Source organism: Mustela nigripes, chromosome 16, assembly GCF_022355385.1.
Source record: "Mustela nigripes isolate SB6536 chromosome 16, MUSNIG.SB6536, whole genome shotgun sequence".
Lineage (NCBI taxonomy): Eukaryota > Metazoa > Chordata > Mammalia > Carnivora > Mustelidae > Mustela > Mustela nigripes.
This window is the reverse complement of record NC_081572.1, coordinates 3,332,729-3,348,822: the sequence shown is the minus strand read 5'-3', so window position 1 is coordinate 3,348,822 and position 16,094 is coordinate 3,332,729. Positions and strand designations below refer to the sequence as shown.

General features: G+C 60.3%; 1 protein-coding gene across 1 annotated transcript in view; it reads right to left on the bottom strand.

The window, feature by feature from the left end:
• Positions 1–16,094, bottom strand: part of DNAH17 (dynein axonemal heavy chain 17) — a 91,566-nt gene that overhangs the window by 63,709 nt on the left and 11,763 nt on the right. Inside the window, exons 13-20 of the mRNA XM_059379091.1 lie at positions 14,764–14,910; positions 10,659–10,767; positions 9,677–9,780; positions 8,320–8,460; positions 6,759–6,902; positions 4,155–4,337; positions 1,409–1,663; positions 131–300 (exon numbers count right to left, since the gene is read on the bottom strand). Coding sequence (XP_059235074.1) covers positions 131–300; positions 1,409–1,663; positions 4,155–4,337; positions 6,759–6,902; positions 8,320–8,460; positions 9,677–9,780; positions 10,659–10,767; positions 14,764–14,910 — 1,253 coding nt within the window. The remainder of the gene's footprint in view (positions 1–130; positions 301–1,408; positions 1,664–4,154; positions 4,338–6,758; positions 6,903–8,319; positions 8,461–9,676; positions 9,781–10,658; positions 10,768–14,763; positions 14,911–16,094) is intronic.

Below are 16,094 nucleotides of genomic sequence, written 5' to 3'. Positions count from 1 at the left end.
GCCTCGATGCTGGCCTTCCCCCCACGCCTGCCCGGCAGGAGCGCCCCCTCTGCCCCCAGCACCACGAAGGCGTCTGTCCGGCTCTCCCCGGGCGCGGTCAAGGTGGGGACGCGGCAGGACAGGCGCCCACCTGCTGATGACGTGGCTGGTCAGGTGCTGCTTGAACATGAAGCCCCAACGCCTGATGGCGTTCAGCAGGGCCTGCTTGAAGGGGCGGCAGTCGCACTGCAGCCACCCGCTGAACACCCTGGTGTTCTCACGCTTGGACACCTCCTCGTACAGCTTCTCGTAGGAGTCGATCTGGGGAACGCGGCCACGGGTCACCCAGGGAGGCGGGCGGCCCTTCCCGCCGGTCACTTCTTCTCCCAGCCTCCCCCCCGGGTCCCCCGCAGCCAGCAGGGCGAGGCGAGGCCGGCCGGGTTTCTTAAGAACAAGCCGGGAGCTCGGGGGTGAATGTGGTCATGGAACCACAGCCCTCGCCACGCCGCTCTGCGCTCTCGGGCCCCCAGCCGACCCCCACCCGCCCATCTCCCCCGTGGGTGCGTCCCTACTGCTCACGGGCGTCTCCCCCCCGACCCCGTGCCTGGGGAAGAGGGGAGGTGTGCGTAGTCACTGTGGTTCTGTTCTGTCTTTCCTGGGAGGGAAAGACCCTGAGGGCACTGCCCCCTCCCAGGGCTGACGGCCCGCGAGCTGACCACTCCCCAGGGAGCCCATCTTGCGTATACGAACAACCCAGAGCCCACACCCCACCGCCGTCTTCACACGCGGGGCCAATAGTCCCCTGTCCTAATCACCCCAGGGCCAGGGCCCAGACGACACCCCGCTCCGGGGTACAGCCGTGAGTCCACCGGCAGGACTCCCACACGCCCATCCCAAGCCCATTCTTCTCAGTGAAAACTGCAACACAGGCTGCGGATCCACCTTCCCCTCTGTCCCTCTGCCTCAGACGGACCCTGGTGCTTCCTCCGTGGCCCTGCAGGGCGGGGTGTGCCCCTCCTTCTGGAACCTGAGAGTCACAGACTTTTCCACGTCAGTCACCTGCTCCGTTGGGAGACACCAAACCAGAATAATCATAAAACCCACATTTAAAAACCGTTCACCTGGGGCGCCTGGGGGGCTCCATCAGTGAAGCGTCTGCCTTCGGCTCAGGTCATGATCCCGGGGTCCTGGGATCGAGCCCCACGTCGGGCTCCCTGCTCAGCGGGAAGCCTGCTTCTCCCTCTCCCCTATGCTCAGGCCCTCTCTTTCTTTCCCTCCCTCTCTCTCTCTCAAATAAATAGATAACATCTTTAAAATAAGTCTTAAAAAAATAAAAACCTTTCACCCAAGGTTTGACCCAAGCGCAGGGAGCGGCGCTGCCCCCTGGGGAGGGGGCGGGAATCGCAGGGGTGAGGCCGCGGGCGCACACCTGCTGCTGGAACTGGGTGAGGCTGGGTGGCGTCTTGGAGAGGGTCTCCTCGGCCTGGGTGTCCAAGTCGTCTGGGGTGACTGCGCGCCCGTAGATCAGGAAGTTCTTCATGAACTCCTGGGGGTCGTCCGTCCAGAGGTAGGCGTACCTCTCGAACGAGTCCTGGTACTCCTCGGCCTCCTTCATGGCGCCGATGACCAGGTTGGACATCTCCTCCCTCATCTCGATGAGGTCCGTCATGTCTTCCAGGTCTGCCTGCAAGGGAGCAGGAGGGCAGCAGCCCGGTGTGCGTTTGGCCGGAGGTCACAGCTTTGATGGGATCTCTCGGCCCGGCAGGGCGTCTTTCTGCCGGTGGAGGTGATGCTAACCTCCCGAGATGGAAAACAGAGCCCTTTGCCAATGGGCCATGACCTCCTGAGAGACTAGGGAAAGGTACTCTTGTCCGGCAGACCCCAGGACGGCTCGCACGCCCCGATTCATTCATGCAAGAGTAACGTGGCACCTGCTGTGTGTGCCACACGGGGGGGGGGGGGCGCTGGGCACCTGGGGGCGTGGTCCCCGCGTGGGGTCAGACACCGCTCGGAGAATTACAGACTTTGAGCCTTGCTTTAATGTGCAGCGGCAGGACGTCAGGGAATGTTCCCCGAGGAAGTGACCGTTGTTTAGAGAACCGGTGGGTGGCTAGGCCAAGAGCAAGAGCTGCAGCCAAGCACCTGCAAAGGCCCCGTGCTGGGAGGAAGCAGATGTCTGAGGAGCTGAAGGAAGTCGCATATGGACGGCTAGAGCGGGGAACTGGGGGGCCTGTTAGGGACAGAATCTTTTGAGTTTCGAACAACAGAAAACCTAACCCAAGTTGGCTTAAGCAACGAGACAACTCATTGACTCGTGGAGCAGCAGACTCTCGAGGTGGGGCGGTGTGGATTAATTGTGGTTTTTATTTTCTGTATCTCAAGATGCCTTGACATCTCAAAAACCCTCGCTGGCTGGGAGACGCTGCCCTTCTGGGGACTAGCCAATGCCGAGAGACGAAGACTCGGAAGGGAGCATACCCTTCGTACGCAAACCGACCAGCCCCGAGTCCAGAGCCACACCCCCCACCTGCTTTGTCCAACACTCACCTACCCTGCGCAGCCCAGGGTCAGGTACCCGCCCACTGCTGGTGACCCCCAGAGCCCAGAGCCACCAACTCACGCCAACTGGCTCAGCAGTTTCCCCCAGCTGCCTTGCTTTTTCCTGCAGAAACCTCTGGAAAGGCTCTGGCCCGGGCCTGCCCCTCACTCCCACCTCGGCACGGGCTGTGACCGCACAGCCCTGCACCGCTGGCCAGGCCTCTCGTTTCTGTGGGAACCCTGAACAGCATTAACTTTTCTCTCCATGGCGCTGACCTCTCCCCACGGCCACTCTGCCACCTCTGCAAATTAAGATTCCAGGGGCACAAGTGGGGCCCGCGCGCGGGGAACGCAGACTGGGCGGCTGCACCATCGGCAGGACCCCTGCCTTGCGCTGTCCTCCTCCTCGTGAGTCTTCATCAGCAGGTGAGTCTCCCCAGAGCCCCACAGCGGGGAGCGGGAGCTCCACACGTGCGTCCCCCGCCAGACTCCGGAGCACACTGGGTCCCACGTCCACACCTGAGCTGACCTCTGGTGACAGACTCTATTCTGGACCCTGGAGCGCTTGGCCCAGGCACCTCCGCTTTGCCTGACGCCGTCGGCCTGGAGACCCCTCCTGCCCTTTCAGACTCGAGGTGCCTCCGCGGCTCCGGGCCGCCGACCTTGCTCTGCGAGCCGTTGCCTCTGGACCCCCGCCTCACCGCGCCCACGCGCCCACACACAAGCACTCACACACACACACGCGCGCGCAAGGTACCTTCTTCCCCGACGCTGCAGAGCGTCTTGGAAATGTTCACTGCAAGTAATTCACGCCTCTTGTTATCAAAAACCTCAAGCAGCGCGGACGTATTCGAAATGAAAGCCTCTTTGCACCCCCGGGCCTGCCCCCTTCTCTCTCCTGACTTTCACGCTGTTTCCAGAACGGAGCACCCTAACAGTTTGGAGCGTATCCAGAGGAAGACACATTGTTTCTCTCAACGAGTGCAATCCGATCCTAAACGCTGCCCCGCAACTCACTGAGCAGTGACCGGCCGCCGGCACCTTCCCAGCCCCGCAGGTGCCGGTGGCTCACGCAGGGGCCTTTGTCCGGACGGACCGGCGGCGTCTGTTGAAGCAGCTCCCCCGTTTGGCCGCACGTGGGCTTTTCCAGTTTTCGTCTGACTCTCACACAAACACTGCCCCGACGCACACACCCCCGCAGACCTCCCCTCGGGGAAGCAAAATTTCCTGTGGCTTCGGAGTCCAGACAGTATGACCTGTTTTCCTTAAAGGGGTTTAATGCGTTGCCGGAACCCAGACGCACACGGTCGTCAAGACGCCTGCGTGCGGAGGGGCCCACGGCGCTGGACTTGCAGAAGCGAGCGAGACACCAGGACACGGGGGGGGGGGGGCACACCCCGCGAGCAACGGGGGTGCAAACCGGCCGACCGAGGAGAAGCCACTCCAGGAAGGACATCGGGGTTTTCAGAGTGGGGAGGGAAGCAGCTTGTCCCCCTGGGGACCCGAGAGACACCTCTGGGCTGCTTCCCGCACTCACAGCCATGGGTGTTCGAACTGTGAGTGACAGCACACCCCAGGGTGAGGCAGGCAGTGGGACGGGGGAGGCCACTGCCCGGGACTTGTGGGCCTAGACTGACCTTGTAGCTCATCTGGCCCTTGGCCAGCCTGGGGATGAGCTTGGCCGTGTTGTAGATGTCGTTGACCAGGCTCTCGATCAGCATCAGGAGGCTGTTGTCTGTGCCCATCTCCAGGGACGGATGAAAGACCAGCCCGACCTCATCCAGCTCCATGCGGACCTCGAACAGGGGCGCCATGCTCTCCTGCAACAGGCCCGCCCAGGGTAAAGGCCTTGAGCTCAGTGGAGCCACTCCCAAGGCCCTAATGTTGTCTCAAGGCATCCCAGGGCCGACCGAGGCAGGCTGGGGTCACCTGGGAGAGCACGCTTTCCTGGGGCCCCTCGAGGGAACCAGAGGAAAACACACATATGGCCACGGGGCCCAGCACAGGCTGGAGGGGGTCAGCGCACCCGCAGAAGTGCCGGGGAGAGCCCATGGCCTCGGGGTGCCAAGCTTGCATCCGAGACTTCCCAGCCCCACGGCCTTGGACAACACACTTGACCTCCTGGTTTCCCCACATACATAAAATGAGGGTGATTGTTTTATAGAGCAGAGACACCAACTGTCCCCATCTCTTGGGGTTATCGTGAGGACAAAGTAAGTCATAACGTAGGAGGCGAGGGAGAGGTGGCCGGCTCCCGTCCAGGCACCGGTGGGGTCACGGCTGTGCAGGACGGGCCTTGCCGTGCTCCGGAAGACACAAGGCTCACGTCCATGGTTCTGGGGAGATCTGGTGTGAGTGTCCTCGCTGCATAACTAATTGACAGTAAAAGAATTCTGCCGTGAAAGATAAAATAACCGGTCGACGGCTTGGTTTCGGGTCTCCGTGGACGAAGTACTAGGAGGCACCGGCGTTTCTATCATGTGACAGGACAGGAACCCCCGCGAGCCGCGGAGTGGACGACAGCGGATCACAACCACGTGGATCTCGGGCTGAGCGAAGCCACCACGGAGAACCCTGGGAGCGTGAAGCACGACGGGGTACGGCCAGGTCGCACGCTAGACCATCCCAGAAACTGAGAACGCGTCAGTCACAGCGCCGCAGAGCTCAGCGACCAAAGCAGGACGGCGTCGTCTCCCGCTGTTTCCTGCGGGACGCTGGGCACCTGTCGACCTCCGTGAGGCGGTGTGCCAGGGAGGAGCACAGGTCCCAGCTTGGCGCCCGTCTGCGCCCCAGGGTTTGGAAGACAGACACCTCACTTCATGAAGGAAGGCATTCATTATTATTAGTCATTTTCCTCACGTTTCATTGTGATCTTTTTAGTGTCTCTCTTTTATTTTTTATTTCCATGGCAAAATTGGGTCGCCACCCATTGGTCGAGCTCCTAAAAGACTCTGGATCTGGACGGGGGCAGGCCGGCTCGCGCAGTGCTCCAGAAAGGACAAAACCCAGGAGGATGCTATCCGTAAAGCCGGTGGGCACCACAGCCCGGTGTGTTCCCGGAGGCCCCTCACGAGGCTGTGAGGCGGAGGGGCCAGCCTCGCTGGTCAGGCGACCTCAGGGGGGTTAGCCCAACACACCAGGGATTCTAGGAGTACAGGTCAAGGTCCACAGGAGGCCATGAGACCCACTCCACGGCTGCTAATTTTCCGCACACAGTCCCATGGCGGCCCCATGGGCGGTTGACTCGAGAACCCAGTGGTCTTCTCTCTGACCAAGGGAACTGCTAACTGGTACAAAAAGTCTAGTTGTCATGAACTCGGATGACCAGGCTCTACAGCCTCCCCCTGGGGGTCTGTTCCTGCTGCCTGCCCTCTTGCAAATAGGGGGACTCCCTGGGATTTTGGGAGAAGGACCTTCTGTCCTTGTGGTTTTGACTGTGACTTGTGGACACTTTGCACCATTGGGGGTTGCTGGGTGAGCCTTGTGGCTGGTAGTGACGGTGACTTTCACCAACAGAATTTCGGGTCTGTGTCCGGTGACACCTGGCCTGCGAGACACACGTGCTGGGCTCCAGCGTGACTCGCCCAGCCTCCGCGGTCAGCACAAGGGCGTCGCGCTGTCCCACCACCACCCTTCCTGTGCCTATGCCTGGTGCGGGGACCTTGATCTTCTCTTGCTGGCAGAATTCAAAATCGTTTGGGAATTACTGTACTGAAAAATACATGAGAGGGAGAGGGCTCAACCCCGGGGAAAATGCTGGAGGACGCCAGGATGAAATTGGCAGCACCACCTTTGTGCTGACCTGTTTTGCACCTCCTCGGACCCCACGGACCCTGCGGGCCCCGCGGAGGGTTGGGCAGGTTAGTAGCTGATGTCGATGACCGGGGCGGACCCCCAGCCCAGCCCAGCCCACTTGAGTCGGGGACAGTGGCGGCTGCTTCCCCTCACCTGGCGACCAGGCAGGACCATTTGGGTATTCTGTAGCCGATCGATGCTGTGGCCGGTGGAAGGTGACCAGAGGGCCTGAGCGCTGGGGACTAGAGAGGGTCCTGGGTATGGGACATTCAGTTTTAAAGCCAGAGCACGTAGTCTACCCTCTGCAGGCTCTAACGTCTGTCTGTTTGTAACGAGCCTGGTCATTCGTCAGGAAGCAGCCAACCCCAGAACCCAAGATAGACCTTCCATGTGTAACGACTTATTTATAGCAACAAATCCATGCATGTCTTGTGTTTATGACTCACATCCACGGCCATGTTGTCTATGAAGTAATTCAGAGATTTGCGGATGAAATTCTCAAACTCGTCCAGGACCATGGTGTCCACATGGTTGATGTAGTCCTTCCAGGACTGGCCCGCCGTCTCCGCTCTGAAGAGTTCGGCATTTTCCTGCAAACAGGACCACACGGTTGGCTGCCGGAGCACGGGTTCGCCCGCTCTCGCTTTAAGCAACCTGCTCGGCGACTCTCTGGGCTGCTCTTGGCCCTGCCCACCTGCTTCTGACACGCGGCTGCTTTTTTTGCTTCTCGAATGTGCCAGGCATATTCAAAGATGAACACGGCCCAGTCTGTCCCCTCAGGCAGACACAGGCTTAAGTGACTTCAGAGGAAGGTGGAAAGAAATGGCTCAAATGATGATCACGTGCAGAGGAAGCTCTGGCCAATATGACAACGAAGCCCCGTCTCAGCGGCTTGCCGGCCTCTGCTTCTCTAGGCTCCCGTGCCCGGCCACCCCGCCTCCTCTCCTGTCCTCTCGCCGGGCCGCCGGGCTGCGAGCCTGTCCCTTACCCCAGCCCAACTTATCTCGCCCGGGCCCTCTTTCCGGCACCCCCGAGAGTGTTAACAGGATTAATTGGTTAATTCTTCCAAGTCTGATGTTTGTAGTTTAACGTTTCCCTTTGACGGGACCGGCTGGCACCGTGCCAGAGGCGGAGGGAAACCGCAGTCACTCCGCCGGGGCCGTCACCTGCCCAGCAAAGGCTGGACCCTGCGAACAGCGACAGACCCTCTCCCCAGCGGGACCCGGGGGCTCTCTGGGGTGACGGTCATCATCGACATCCTTATCCATGACTTGCACCCGGGCACGGGGAAGCCCCCAGAAAACTGCCCTGGAAATATCTGCAGCTCAAGGGAGAACTTTCTCCTTCTCAGGCCGACCAGAGCCCCGCCTGGCACACGGCCTCGCAGATGAGCTAACGCCCGAGCCGGACGACAACGGCTGCCGAGTGAGGAAGACGCGCGGCCCCCGCGGACAGACACCCAGGCACACGGCTTCCGGGGCGCCCGGCGAGCGTCTGGCTCCCTCGGCTCGTGCCAGCAGGGACAGACGCCCACGGCTGTTGAGGCTGTTTCAGGAAAGGGACGACCTATGCTCTTGGCAGCACCGGGCACGGGGCCATCGCACTGTCCTGGTCTACACCGCACCGTCCTGGTCTGCACCGCACACGCGCGTTTCACGTTCCTCATGCATTTACCTGCTCTGCTCCCTGCCCGCGCCCGCCCTCACCCCGTGCAGCTCAGGGAAACGAGATGTGTTGACCTTGTGCAAAGATGTCACTTGTCTATACCGATTTTGTGCAGGGTGGCGGGGGGGTGCTGGCCCCTTAGCGCAGAGGAGCGCGGGCTCATCGCACGACGAAGCTGGCTAACGGGCGTCCATTTAGGGCAGTTGCTGCTTGAAAGTGAGACTCCCAGATTAGAGACAGGGGACGTCCGTGACCCTAACGTCATTTTTAGGGCGTTTCTGGCTCTCCCTCCTCTCCTAGACGTGGGCGGCCTCTTGAGGCCCCTTCTGGGCGAGTCCTTACCGCGACCATGGCTTGGATCTTTAGGCCGGCCTCCTTGATCGTCGCGTAGCGTTTGTTGAGGTTGAGCACCCTTCCGTCCAAGTCCAGCAGGGCCTCCTTCTTGTTGTCCTTCCTCTCAAACAGCGGGCTGGCCGACCAGTCCTGCACGGAAAAGGTGGGCGTGAGGAAAGCATCGGGGGACAACGCCTGTGCTCTCGTGGTTTCCCCACACGCTCCTTGGTGCCAGTGTTCTTGTCCCTCGGAGACGCCTGGGGACCCCGGAGGGACCGTGGAGCAGAGAACCTTGTTGGCCTCAAAACCAGCAGGGCCGTGGGGCGGCCAGGAGACCCCTGGGAGGCTTCACCCAAGCAGGCCCAGAGGAGCCAACCTGGGGCCGGCGTCGGGGGCGAGGGGTGGATGGTCAGAGCTGGGCAGCGCGTCCACAGCTCCCAAGAGCAGGCCCAGGGGGGACTCGCCCCTTTTGTGGGGGCACCTGGCCTGCTGTGGGGGCAGGGAAGGGGGGGGAGTGGGGGCCTCTGGCCTCCTCCAGTTGGGAGTTCTGCCGCAAGGACACTTGTCATCTGTAATTAGGATTTCGCTTTTACTCGATTACCCGATAATTAGATCTTTTGTTTGTTTGTTTTTAAATTTTCAACACTGACCCACAGAGGGCAATGAAACGCAGGAAGGTCCGAACCCAGTGACTGCCCGAGTCCGACCCGTGAAGATCTCCCGGCTCAGAGGCTGGCGGGCCGGAGAGGGAGGTGGAGACGTCGCGTGACCGGACGTCCCCTGGGGGCCCGCAGTGGGCGGTAGCTGGTGGGGCGCAGGCATTATTTAACTTGGACACCTCGATGGAGAAACACAGCTTAAACACGACTGTTGTAAAGGGGAGACGCCGTTGCACAGTAGACGTCGTCCATGAACGGGGGGTGGCCCAGGCTTCCCTTGGGCTGTGCGCGTAGATGCCCCTGCAGATCGGGGCCTCGAGGGGAGACCGTGGGGAGGCTGGTGAAGGACCCCCCCGCCCCCCGTTTTCTGGATTGGGCTACAGTGAAAGTCACTTCAGAGCTTCACTGAGTGGGGCTGAGTCTCCCAGCACCTTCCTGCCCCTTGTCCCTGGGGCTGGCCTGGCGTGGAGGGAACCCCGCTGACACCCTTGCGGAGCTCAGCGGAACAGATCAGAGCTGAATTCTGCAGGCCCTGGATTTCCCAGCCTTGGGGCCACCTTGACATCATCGTGTGGCCCAGAGCCTCCAACAGCAAGTTCCTACTGCCTTTGGCACTTTCTGTGAGCATCTCTGCATGGCCCCTTTTCCCCAGGACCCTCTCCTGGGCCTCCAACGCAGCCCGGCTCCGTGCCTTGCCGCTTAATCACCTTCATGGCCTGAGAAATCCCTTCTATGTTCTGCTTTGCTTTCTGTATCCTGTTCTGCAAGTTATGGAGGATCTCTCGCATCTCTTGAATATATTCTAACACGCCTGAAAGATAAACGTAAAGGTATCTTACAAAACGAGCAGTTCAGTAAAAAGAGAGCTTCTCTGGGGCCGGCTGGCGGCGCATCGTTCTGAGACGGTTGTTGGAAAGACGTCCGCTGCGCCTCCAGAGTTCCCGGAATGCCACGGCTTCTCTCTGGGAGCAGAACTTCCCCATCCCCCAATAGGTGGGTCGTTAGTCCCCCCGGGGACCTTGCGCCCCTGCCCCTCCAGCCCCCAGCAGAGCGCTGGAGACACGAGACTCGTCACGGCGGCGTCTTGGGCCACGGTGGCTGGAAAGAAGCGTGTCCCCGGGCAGCAGTGACAAAAAAAGTACACAGGCTTCTTTGCACAGGACGTCCGGGCCGACCCTGGTTTCAGGCAGGTGGACCCTCCGCTCTCTCACTGACACGGTGGAGGCAGGATACAGCCAAAGAGGGCTGAGAAGGTGGCACCAGGCTAGTCGCAGGTGCCGGGAGAGCCGGGGGGCGGGGGGAGATGCCCACCCGAGGCGGCGGGGGAGCTCAGGGAGGCAGTCTTCTGTCCCACGGGCACACTTCTTTCTCCCTCCCTGATGCCTACCCTCGGCCCAACTGCTGCCCCTGCGGGGGAACCCACCATGAAGCCCAAGGCCCCACAAGCCCACTGTGGAAACTTCGTGACCCTTGGAGGTCCCCAGGAGGTCTTTGCCTGAGACAGCAAATGGTCTCTTTGGGACAGGACAAGCAGGAGGACCCATCTTTTGGCCTTAAACATAACCCTGTTGGAGGCAAAGAGGACCACGCCGCCCCTCACCGGTGTCCTAGGACAGACGCCGAGCAGCTTGGACACCGCCCCCACCCCGCCCACGCTCACCCAGGGTGAGACGAACGTGGCCTTGGTACCTTCGCTATTCCAGAAGAGCGTGGTTTCGGCACGCGACAGCTTGACGTCAATGGCTTCCAGCTCCGACTCGATGAGTGGAAACTCCACGTCCATCACCGTGGTCTTTATCTGAAACACGAAGACTGGGGTTTCAGGGCCTCCGATCCAAATCCAACCAGATTTTCAAATGGTCTCACAGGAAGGTTCTTATGACACAGTAGCAACCAAACCAATTCCAGTCATTTCATTGGGAATTAGGTATAAATCAAATTCTGGGAGATCTCAACGTGTCAAACTATTTTTATTACTGCGCATGTAGACGTACACTTCACTCTTAATTCCCCATCATCATGTGGGGTAGAAACGGAAGGGGACCATGGGACGGTGGGGGGCGGGGTGTGATCCAAACCTGTTTTCACTTGGTTCAGAATCATCAAAAGAAACTCAGAAAAACAGACACGGGAAGCTGGAGCATGCCTGGGCTCAGAACCTCTCCTTGGTCAGAAATCCCAAACGTGAGGGGGCCTGGGTGGCTCAGTGGGTTAAGCCTCTGCCTTCGGCTCAGGTCATGATCTCAGGGTCCTGGGATCGAGTCCCGCATCGGGCTCTTTGCTCGGCAGGGGAGCCTGCTTCCTCCTCTCTCTCTGCCTGCCTCTCTGCCTGCTTGTGATCTCTCTCTCTCTGTCAAATACATAAATAAAAATCTTAAAAAAAGAAAAGAAATCCCAAACGTGAAATCTGGTTACATGAAGGAGACCCAGGATCGGCAGGGAAGCCACGCTAGCTGTGGATCCAAGTGGATGGAAAGACAAGACACGTTCTTGCTGCGCTCTACCTGCTCCAAGAAATTAATGTAATGCCTGAAGAAAAGCATCAGTTCACAAACCAGGAAAAACAAAGAGAAGGAGGGTGTATCCAGGTTTTATAAATTATTCCTTTTTTTTTTTTAAGATTTTATTTATTCCTTTGGGAGACAGCATGAGCAGGGGAAGGGGCAGGGGGAGAGGGAGAAGCAGGCTCCCCGCTCAGCGGGGAGCCCGATGCAGGACTAGATCCCAGGACTAGATCATGACCTGAGCCAAAGGCAGGTGCCTAACTGAGCCCCCCAGGCGCCCCTAAATTACTCCTTTCAATCACAAGCACCATGTGAGTTGTGGAATATCCTTCTATCTAGCAACATTTTTTATTTTATCTGACTTTTCAAGGACACTCCTACTTTATAACACGAGGGACACACATGGAATTAAAACTCGACTCAGGGGCTGACCGCCTGCCCTTCGGGACAACACTTTCCGCACATCTGGTACGTTCCTATGGTGCCCGACCTTCTCCCTCAAGTGTTTTCAGAGGTCGAGAGGGCAGAGAAATAAAGCTTAGAACCCGCCGTGAGTCGACACTGGACGGTGGCGAGAGAGGCGTCTGGAACTCACAAAGCGAGTGGACGGGAAGTATTGGGTCCGGTCGTCCGAGGTCAGATGCCGAGTAACCACCCCGGGCTGTGGCCTCCTCCCCTGGACGGGTGCCCTCGCTTGGAGTCTACGCCCCACACGAGCCCTTTTCACGACGCGCCTCTTTGGTAGGTTTGGGAACTACGTCCTGGGACGGCCAGGGGAGCCCCTTCTGAGGGACGGAACCAGCTGGGACAAGGCGCCACGTCCAGGAAGATGAGGCAGAGATGGCGGGTGCGGCCCGGGCTCAGCACCCAGGACCAGCCCAGCCGGGGCGCCGCGTCCTGCCCACGACTCCCGCGGATGCTCGGGGACTGGGGAAGCCTGTTCGTTTATCACCGGTGCCCCCAGCAACAGCCCAGAGACGTAGCTGAACGTCCCCGAGCTGTTGTAATTGCTGTCGTAAACCAAGGTCACGGGGAGAGGAACCACGCACAGCTCGGTACGTCCTGGGCATTTTTCTAGCAGCCTGTGCTATAAATGCACAGCGTGAGGGCACTGTCCCCGAAGCATCACCTGGACACACCCCACACTCCCGCAGTCTCTCGAGGCACTATGCGCGCCCCCCAACACACCCCAGCTCGGACACTCAACAGAGGCGAGCCGTCCGCAGGCCGGTGGGGTCTCTTGGCAACAGAAACCACGGGAAGGATGCGAGGTCCTGGGGAGAAGGGCTCCAGAGAGGGGCACGGGCATCAGCAGCAAGCGTCGCCGCAGGCACCCAGCCCTGGGCCTGACTTCCTGCCTCCCCACTTAGTCCAACGTTCCCATTCGTAGCTGAGGAGCGTGCTTCCCGGGTTGGACAGAGATGGGTGTGGCTGGGCCTTGTTTGGAAATACAGACGGTACGAGATCAAACTTCTTAAATTTTTTTACCTAAAAAATATGTATTCATTCAAGTCGCGTCTGCACCCAACGTGGGGCTTGAACTCACGGCCCCGAGATCCAGAGTTGCTGGCTCCTCCAACGGAGCCAGACAGGCATCCCAAGATCCAATGTTTTAAATTCAAAATAAACTTGGTTGGGCTTTTTTCTTCTGCTCTGAAAAGGGCCCACGGACACTTCTGGTGCCACCGCGGCTGGGAGGGACTCCGGGGCCGGTGTGGGTGACCGTCTCTGAGTCTGGAGACAGCTGCTTCCGGGGAAAGCCACGGCAGGGAAGCGCACGTACGACAGACACTGGTGTTTTGTCGTTGGCGGTGCAAACATGTGAGACCGTTAACATTTTATCTCAAGAAATGAATGAAATCGAGCTTCTTTTACTTTCTATTGGACACATTCTTGCGGGGTCACTGCCAGGCCCTGATTCGTGGGCTGGAGTGCGGCACGCACCGTGGCTGGTTCTGGGCCGGTCGTGTGGGTGCAGGCGGTGACGACCCGTGATGAGTCGGTGTGACGGCCTTACCTGGCCCGCTTCACTTGGCCTTCAGCTGTCCCAGCGTGTTCTTCAAGGAGGTCGCTTCTGCCGAGGGGAGGGGGCTCCCTTGGCCTCCCCAGCCTTGTTCATGATCCCCTGGTGACATCTGCTCTTGGTCGGCACGTGAGGCGGGCACTAGCCTCCCGGCTCGGTCAAACGCACGGCATTCTCTGGCCGCCGACCCACACACGTTTGGTAAGCAAGTCCCAGATCCCAGAAACGCCCTTGGACTCCCAGAGTCACTGCTGCGGTTTCTTGCTGTCGTAGGGGAAGGTACGGGGCCTGCTGGGCTCGGGAAATGCGAGCTCCGGTGGAACCTTCCAGGACCGCAGAGGGAGGAGCTCCCCCTCCACGTGCGGGACGGACCCGGGTGTGTCGACGGGGGCCCTGCAAGACAGGCCAGAAAGGCAACAGACGCGCGGCCCTGCCGCTCCGGGAAAGGGGCCGTCGCGCCAGGAACCCATGAGCAGAAGCATCTCTGGGACAGACGGAGACACGGAGCACAAGCAGAAACTGAGTCACGTCCTGCCCCCCAGGACGCCCATGTGAAGGAGGCTGGCACCTCCTCCAGGTTCCCAGGGATCCAAGGAGAGGGAATCCTGCGGGTCCCTTCCCGGATTGCGGTGGGTCTGCGGGGGGTCCATTGGCTCCTGAGAGACGTCCCCATCCTAATCCCTGGGATCTGCAGTCGTGCAAAAGAGAATTTTCAGATGTGATTCAGTTAAAGACCTTGGCGCTGGGAGGTCGTCCTGGGTTACCCAGGGGTTACGGCGGTGGGGGGGTGGACAGTGCAATCACAAGGCCCTTAGAAGGGTCGGGGGAGAAGGTAGAGGGGAAGGAGGAGGCAGAGAATTTTCGGTTGTGATTCAGTTAAAGACCTTGGCGCCGGGAGGCCGATCTAGCGTTCCCACACCACCTCCCCGCGGCGTGCCGCCGGCAAACCCGTCACCCCGGCCGATCCCGGGAGATGCCCGCCCCCCACACGTTACTGGACGTAATGGGACGACTCTGATGTGACCCAGAGCAGATACAGCTTGGACAGTAAAGCCCCTCGGAGCAGTCGCGGTGCCAGAACAGGAGCCGAAGCCTGGCGGAAGCGGCGGTCACCAACACCGCTGCCCCCGGGGGGCTCGAACCTCGTCCTGGACACAGAAAACGTGCTTACTTTGTCTGGTGCCCTTGGGGGATCCTACGCCCGCGTTTGTTCTAGACAAAACCCCGAACTGGGCAAATAAAACGAAACGAAACGGCCTCGACTCACCTCATTATACCAGCCGACGATGAGCTCCAAGTTGCCCACAAACTTCCGGAAGGTCTCACGCTGCGAGAACAGACTCTCGGCGCTGCTGGGGATCTCCTTCTGCTGCTGGAAGCCCAAGTACTTGACCTCTCTCAGGACTGCCACCAGCTGTCAGGCCAAGGAAGGTCACGGAAGAGGTCAGGGCGTCGCCCAGGGTTACGGCACTCAGCAACACAAGGGAAGGTCGCTGCCCGGTCGCTCCCCGTCCCAGGCGCGTGCTCTCCTGCTGGCATTCAGGACACCAGACTCTCCCGGTCACCCCCGCCGGGCTCGCCGGACGCTCCAGAGATGTGCACGCCCGCGGGTCCCAGGGTGTCGTCCGTCTGTGTCTGTTCCCAGCTCTGTGACCTCCCCCAGCCCAGACCTCGCTCCCGCCCTCAGGCTCCGGTATCCACCTGCCCACCCAGTGCCTCCCTTCGGATGTCCAGCGGACGGCTCAGCCCGCCGTGGCCCCGTCTCCGGGACGAGCCGGCTCTGCTTGTCTCCTCTGGCTGGTGGCCGTTCTGTCCCCCCAGCAGTCCAGCCCAGAAAGGCTGGGGCTGGTCCTGTCCTCCTCAACGACTCTGTTTCCAGCCCAGCCGGAGTCCCACAGTCTCACGGGCTCTGTGAACAACGCCCGGTCGCCGCTCACACCCTGGTCGCCGCCACGCTGGTCCCGGCCGCCACCTTCTCAGGGTCCGTCTCGTGGGTTATGGCAAAAGCCTCCTAACTTCTTCCCGCGCCGACGCCTGCCCAGCCCCCGCCCCAGCACCCGGAGGGGACCTGGACAGACACAGACCACATCAGGGCTCCCCTCTGCTCCCAAACTTGCCAGTTCTGGCCAGAACTAAGAACGGAAATGCGAGTCCCCTCCGCGGCCCTGGGCGCTCCCCGGGCCCCGCCCTCCGCCCTCCTCCCCACACCCCCCCCCTTTACCCCTTCTCCTGCCAACATCCGAAACTCCAGCCTGTGCCCCGTCCTCCAGCTCTGCTGAAGCCCCGTCTACCCGACCCACTCGCCACCAGCTCCCCGGCCTCGCCTCCCGCTGCTTCCACACAAAGGTACACCCCCCCCCCCCCCCCCCCCGCCCCCTCTCCCTCCCTCCCCTCCTCTCTCTCTCTCTCTCTCTCTCTCTCCCCACCCTCCTCCCGCAGTCAGAGGTTAGCTCCAGGAGGACAGAAACCTTTGTCTGTCTGGTTCACTAACTTATCCTAAGCGCATAGCCGACGTAGGTGCTCAGTAAATATTTGTTGATCTTTAAAAAGAATGAAATTTGGGGCGCCTGGGTGGCTCAGTGGGTTAAAGCCTCTGCC